General features: G+C 38.6%; 1 protein-coding gene across 1 annotated transcript; it reads left to right on the top strand.

Annotated features, from left to right (window-relative positions):
- Positions 1-122: 122 nt before the first annotated feature.
- Positions 123-4488, top strand: LOC111956293 (myosin light chain 1, cardiac muscle-like). Its single transcript, XM_023976739.2, has 6 exons — positions 123-299; positions 2282-2309; positions 3141-3290; positions 3573-3746; positions 4004-4081; positions 4192-4488. Exons 1-6 carry the CDS (start codon positions 198-200, stop codon positions 4218-4220), a joined length of 561 nt encoding a protein of 186 aa, XP_023832507.1. The 5' UTR covers positions 123-197; the 3' UTR covers positions 4221-4488.
- The last annotated feature ends 1042 nt before the right edge of the window (positions 4489-5530 follow it).

A 5530-nucleotide genomic window follows, 5' to 3' on the forward strand; every position in this document is an offset into this window, starting at 1 on the left:
TGTCTTAAATAGAAGCACAAAGCATGGCCTTTTATAGTACACTCACTATTGTTGGCAGCTCTGTGGGCCAGGGAGGGGGTGAGGATGACACCTGGACTGACAGAATAAAGGGCCCCAGCCCCTACCCAAAGTGTTACCCTCTGCAGTGTTGTTCCTCCTGTGGCTCCTGTGCTTAGTTGTGCATCTCTGTTCTCACAATGGCGCCCAAGAAGAAGGAAGAGCCCAAAGAAGCACCCAAACCCAAGGCCCCAGAGCCTGAGCCCGTCAAGATCCCGGAGTTTAACCCTGCAGAAGTTGTGGTACAGAAAAACTCATATTTTCACTTTGGTTTGCATGACGATGGGAATAAGGAAAATGTGATGAGCTTTGGATGTCAGTGTTGGATGGTGCTCTAGATGGTAGGGGAAACATTAACATAAACATGTTTTTCAATTATTCGTTATCTTCAAATGTGTTTAAAATGATTAGAGATTTATTCAAGATTGAAAAAGGCTGTTTATCATATGTTTATTAGATGCTACAATCGATACTGGGCTATCAGACAGGACATAATTTTACTATCATATGGGTAAGGTTCCATTCTTTTCACATTCATGAAATTGATAAGAAAAATGTAATACCCTTAATCTCAACATCAAGCCATCTATCCACTTGAGGGCAAAACTGACCTTTCAAGGAGATGGCACTAAGAGTTTGGTCTTCCATCGATAGTCATCTGTGTTTTTCAAGAACATCAGAGACACCATGTGACGTGAACAGTGCAGTGCATTCAAATAGGAATCGTACTGTTCAGCCGTTTCCACATTGATAAGACAACACCAGTAGCATGACAGATTGAAGAGCAACAATGATAATTTACATGATATTATTTACCATTGTAAGTCACATTGTTTTGTACATAAGCCAAAGTAGCTTGAACTTGATGGAGGTTTGAGTTGGTATATATTAGCTTACACGAGACAACGTTTGTTTCTGGCTCTTTCTGCCTCTTCTATGTGGGTAACATTTATGTTGCTCTTCTATGTGGGTAACATTTATGTTGCTCTTCTATGCGGGTAACATTTATGTTGCTCTTCTATGTGGGTAACATTTATGTTGCTCTTCTATGTGGGCAACATTTATGTTGCTCTTCTATGTGGGTAACATTTATGTTGCTCTTCTATGTGGGTAACATTTATGTTGCTCTTCTATGTGGGTAACATTTATCCATGGTTGAGGGAGCAGCTGTATTACAATGTATTGAGGTTAAAGCCACACAATGTGATTTTAATTTATGTCCATGCATAGCAGACCACCCAAATCGAAAGGCTGACTGGCTTTGTGCAGAAAAGAAAGGGGGAAAAAGTGCAAAGATAAATACATATATATCTTACCAAGGCCATTTATTTAAAAACATGCAAAAATATGTTTTTCAAATATTTTTGCATAGCTCCACTGTTGGCTGGGATCTCTAAATATCCTCAGATCTGACAGTAATTTATGACTATCTGAAACAAATCCAACACACACAATAGGAAAATCGCCAAGAAGGGTGCGATCCTCTTTACATGAAGGATATCAAATTAATAGAAATTGGATTTTAATACAGCTTTCGGTTAGACCTTTGAAGTTATTCAGATAACCAGAAATGTGGGAGAAGCACAATTACATTTTAGTGTCCTTCTCCTCCTTTTCTCCTCCATTTCACATTCACTTTACATTCAGGTTCATCCAGAGGGACTCAAGTGACTCAACCCTGACCTCCTTCATCAGCTGTGAAATGCTTACCCTTTTAATAGGGCACTTTGTCTCTATGCTGGTGAAGTGTCACTTAATCATTTGCATGACACTTGTAACCTCCATCTTACACATCATCTTGCGTTAAGACAACAGACCTGGTGTAAAACGTAGACAGGAAAAGCAGTCGGTCAAAGGCATGTGCACAATCAAAACTGTCAGCAGGAGGCATGTGTGAGGAGGCTGTGTCTGTCTGAAGGTCAGCCATAAATTGACACTGACCAAGCCCTGGCTTTAAATAACTAGAATAAGTGGAGTGTAACTGGAGCCTGAGGAATCTCTATATTGTTTGGACACCTACAGTGGGGGTGTCATAACGGGGAGTGGGGTGATACAACTACTATCAAGGCTTTATGTGTTTGACCTCAGTTTTTCAAAGTCATTTTCACTGTTGCTCACAACATGCAGTTCACTTTGACGTCTATATTGTTGGTCATTTTAAAACTTCCCTTCACATTCACATCCTGCACCAAATAGTGTTTAATGATTTTGCTTTTCCTTTCAGCTTGAATTCACCCCCGAGCAAATTGAAGGTAAGATTGAGATTATTGTTGTTACAGTTTGCTGACTGTATTTTCACAATGAGTACTTGTATAACGAGTCTGGTACATGAGCGTGTAGTGTGACAGAAGTACATGAAAGTGTAATGTGACAGAAGTACATGAATGTGGCCAGTGGTGTAAAGTACTTAAGTACAAATACTTTAAGTACTACTTAAGTACATTTTTGGGGGTATCTGTACTTTACTATTTATATTTGGACTACTTTTACTTTTACTTCACTATATTCCTTAAGAAAATATTGTACTTTTTACTCCATACAATTTCCTTGACACCCAAAAGTACTTGTTACATTTTGAATGCTTAGCAAGACAGGAAAAGAGTCCAATTCACGCAGTTATCAACCAAACATCCCTGGTCATCCCTACTGCCTCTGATCTGGCGGACTCACTAAACACATGGTGCCATCTGTTTTGCTTAATATAAGGAATTTGAAATTATTTATACTTTTACTTTTGATACTTAAGTATATTTTAAACCAAATACTTTAAAACTTTTACTCAAGTAGAATTTTACTGGGTGACTTTTACTTTTACTTGAGTCGTTTTCTATTAAGGTATCTTTACTTTTATTGAAGTATGACAGTTGGGTACTTTTTCCACCACTGAATGTGACAGAAGTACATGAAAGTGAAAGAGATGTGTTGAGAGAAAGAAACAGTAAATCATTGTCTTTTGAAAATGTCCATCCTCTACTCAAATTGAGATTTGCATGCTGTGAGACCAGCCTGCTTTTAGGGCCCTGACAGACAAGCGGAAAATAATCTAGAAACACAACGCCACTTTTGTGTTGCTCTCTCCACAGATTTCAAGGATGCTTTCCAGCTGTTCGACAGGACACCACTCAATGAGATGAAGATCACATACGGACAGTGTGGTGATGTGATCAGGGCACTGGGGCAGAACCCCACCAACGCAGAAATCATGTACGTCCTTGGAAAGCCCAAGCCTGAGGGTAAGTCCATGCAACATTCCATGATCGGTTTATTTTGGGGAGTTTCTAAAACCAATAAAAAAACAATATGTTGATCAGTAGGCTTTCTTTGATGTTTTATCAATAATCTTTTAAAATGTACCTATTATTAACTTTTTATATTTGAAATCTAATTTGGTTAATCATATATGGAATATGTATTATTTTAATAGAATCTAAGTGAATGTTCTACATTTCTAGCTCCTGTATTGGTGGTAGTGTGGATGGTTTCAATGACATTTGATTTTGTTGTTTCATACAAAGAAATGACAACAAAGATGCTGGACTTCGACAGCTTCCTGCCAATCCACCAACACATTTGCAAAGCCAAGGACCGCGGCACATATGAGGACTTTGTTGAGGGTCTGAGGGTGTTCGACAAACTGGGCGATGGCACAGTCATGGGCGCTGAGCTCAGGCACGTCCTGGCATCACTGGGTGAGTCCAAGGCCTTAGACATCTTTAACATAGCATACAATAATACAGTCTAAAATAGTTTGACCTTGCCTGGTCCCATCCTATATGGGAAGTAGCCAACTCTTTATTGTCAGACCATTGACAACGGTAGAATAGTTGGCTATATGACATACAGGATGGGACACAGCTAATGTAGACTATAAAGATTTTAGGGCAGACTCAATTTAAATGGTATTTAACTAAAAAGGGAATTGAACAGTATGTTTTATTGGTTATAGGTGAAAAGATGAAGGAGGATGAGGTTGAGCAGCTCATGACAAACCAGGAGGATGCCAATGGCTGTGTAAACTACGAAGGTAAGAAATTATACCCTCTTCTTGCTCTCTTTGACCAAACATTCCAAAACATACCTTTTAAATCAATCAATATTTCCGTACCTAATTCCCTTGGCTATTTGTCTTCACAGCTTTTGTAAAACACGTCATGGCATCTTAAAAAGGCTGCCACCGCTGAGACACCTGATAGTTGAAGACAGATGATTGTTCATATGTTTATGTAAAGTCCACACCATGCCTCTCATCTCATGTGTTCATCCCTATGTGCCCAGTTGGATTGCTATTCCATCACGTGACAGGACCGTTCAACTAACTGTTCATTGTTTTTTATCGTTCCCCTTCATGTTGACTGAAATAACAAATGTTATTGTATATCCCCACTGTTCATTTGTGGATCAAAACGTGTAATTAAACAGAATGATTCATTATTATGGTATTATGCAACTTTACTTCCTAATTTTCATTTGACCTATTGTAACTGATTTTCCTCTGTCATATTTCTCTTGCCATGTGACATGTTCTGTATTGGGGTCTATGGTCAATGCTTCCTCATGTAGCCTACAACCAAAAGAGGGTGCTATTGGTCTAACTAACATACTTTACCAAACAAGCACTTCACAGTGATAAATTCAAAGAAACTGCCAAAAATACAACTTAAATGGAACAGGCAAACTCCATACTGAGGTCCTTCATCTTGATATATCAAAAATGACAATTCTTCTTACTGCATCAAGGTAAGTTTATGAACAATCTTTAGCATGAGATGAAGACATATACAAATAATGTTTTTACGGAGAAAGGAGATGGACTCCTTTTTTGACATGTGTCTTCTGTAAGGTACTATATGTCATTCACACATGGTCAGTAGCCATTGTAGTATTTCTATCACATACATTCTCAGTCCAGGCACACACTATGTGTAATGAAGGATGTGATCACAAAGTATCTGTTCTTCCACTGTCTCGTCTGTCTTTGCTTTACTTACAGTTTTTCCAACTGCTTACACACAAAATCAAAAATCACACGATTTTTGAAACCTCTCACTCAAAGTGCAACACTACACACCAAATATCCAAAAGCATAAGCTATTTCTCAGCCTTTGACTCAGTTGTCAATTGCATAAAACACTTTTTTCAAAACACTACACAATTCTCTACCTAAAACACAAAAATCTAACAGGAAGTGACTTGCTTTCCTTTTCCAAACACAACCAATCAAAATGCTACACTTATTCACCAGGTCACACACACACTCCTCACATTTGCAAACACTAATAGCTTAACTGATCACTAACCAATCACTGCTTTACTGTAGTATAGGCCTATAAATAGGTCAAAGGTCAGATTACATGTTTTGAACAATGGATGCCAACAATGGACAGAGAGCAAGAGGAGTAGGAGGGAGAGGAAGAGGAAGAAGAGGACGAGGGCAAAAAAGAGAAGGAAGGAGAGCCATCTCTGATGAGATTAG

This window comes from Salvelinus sp. IW2-2015, linkage group LG32, assembly GCF_002910315.2.
Source record: "Salvelinus sp. IW2-2015 linkage group LG32, ASM291031v2, whole genome shotgun sequence".
NCBI lineage: Eukaryota > Metazoa > Chordata > Actinopteri > Salmoniformes > Salmonidae > Salvelinus > Salvelinus sp. IW2-2015.

Excerpts from the sequence above, each read along its gene's own strand:
- LOC111956293 (XM_023976739.2), top strand. The coding sequence starts at position 198 with ATGGCGCCCAAGAAGAAGGAAGAGCCCAAAGAAGCACCCAAACCCAAG. Across the intron at positions 3,747-4,003 it reads GCACGTCCTGGCATCACTGG|GTGAAAAGATGAAGGAGGAT; the intron begins GTGAGTCCAAGG and ends TATTGGTTATAG. Across the intron at positions 4,082-4,191 it reads TGGCTGTGTAAACTACGAAG|CTTTTGTAAAACACGTCATG; the intron begins GTAAGAAATTAT and ends TTGTCTTCACAG.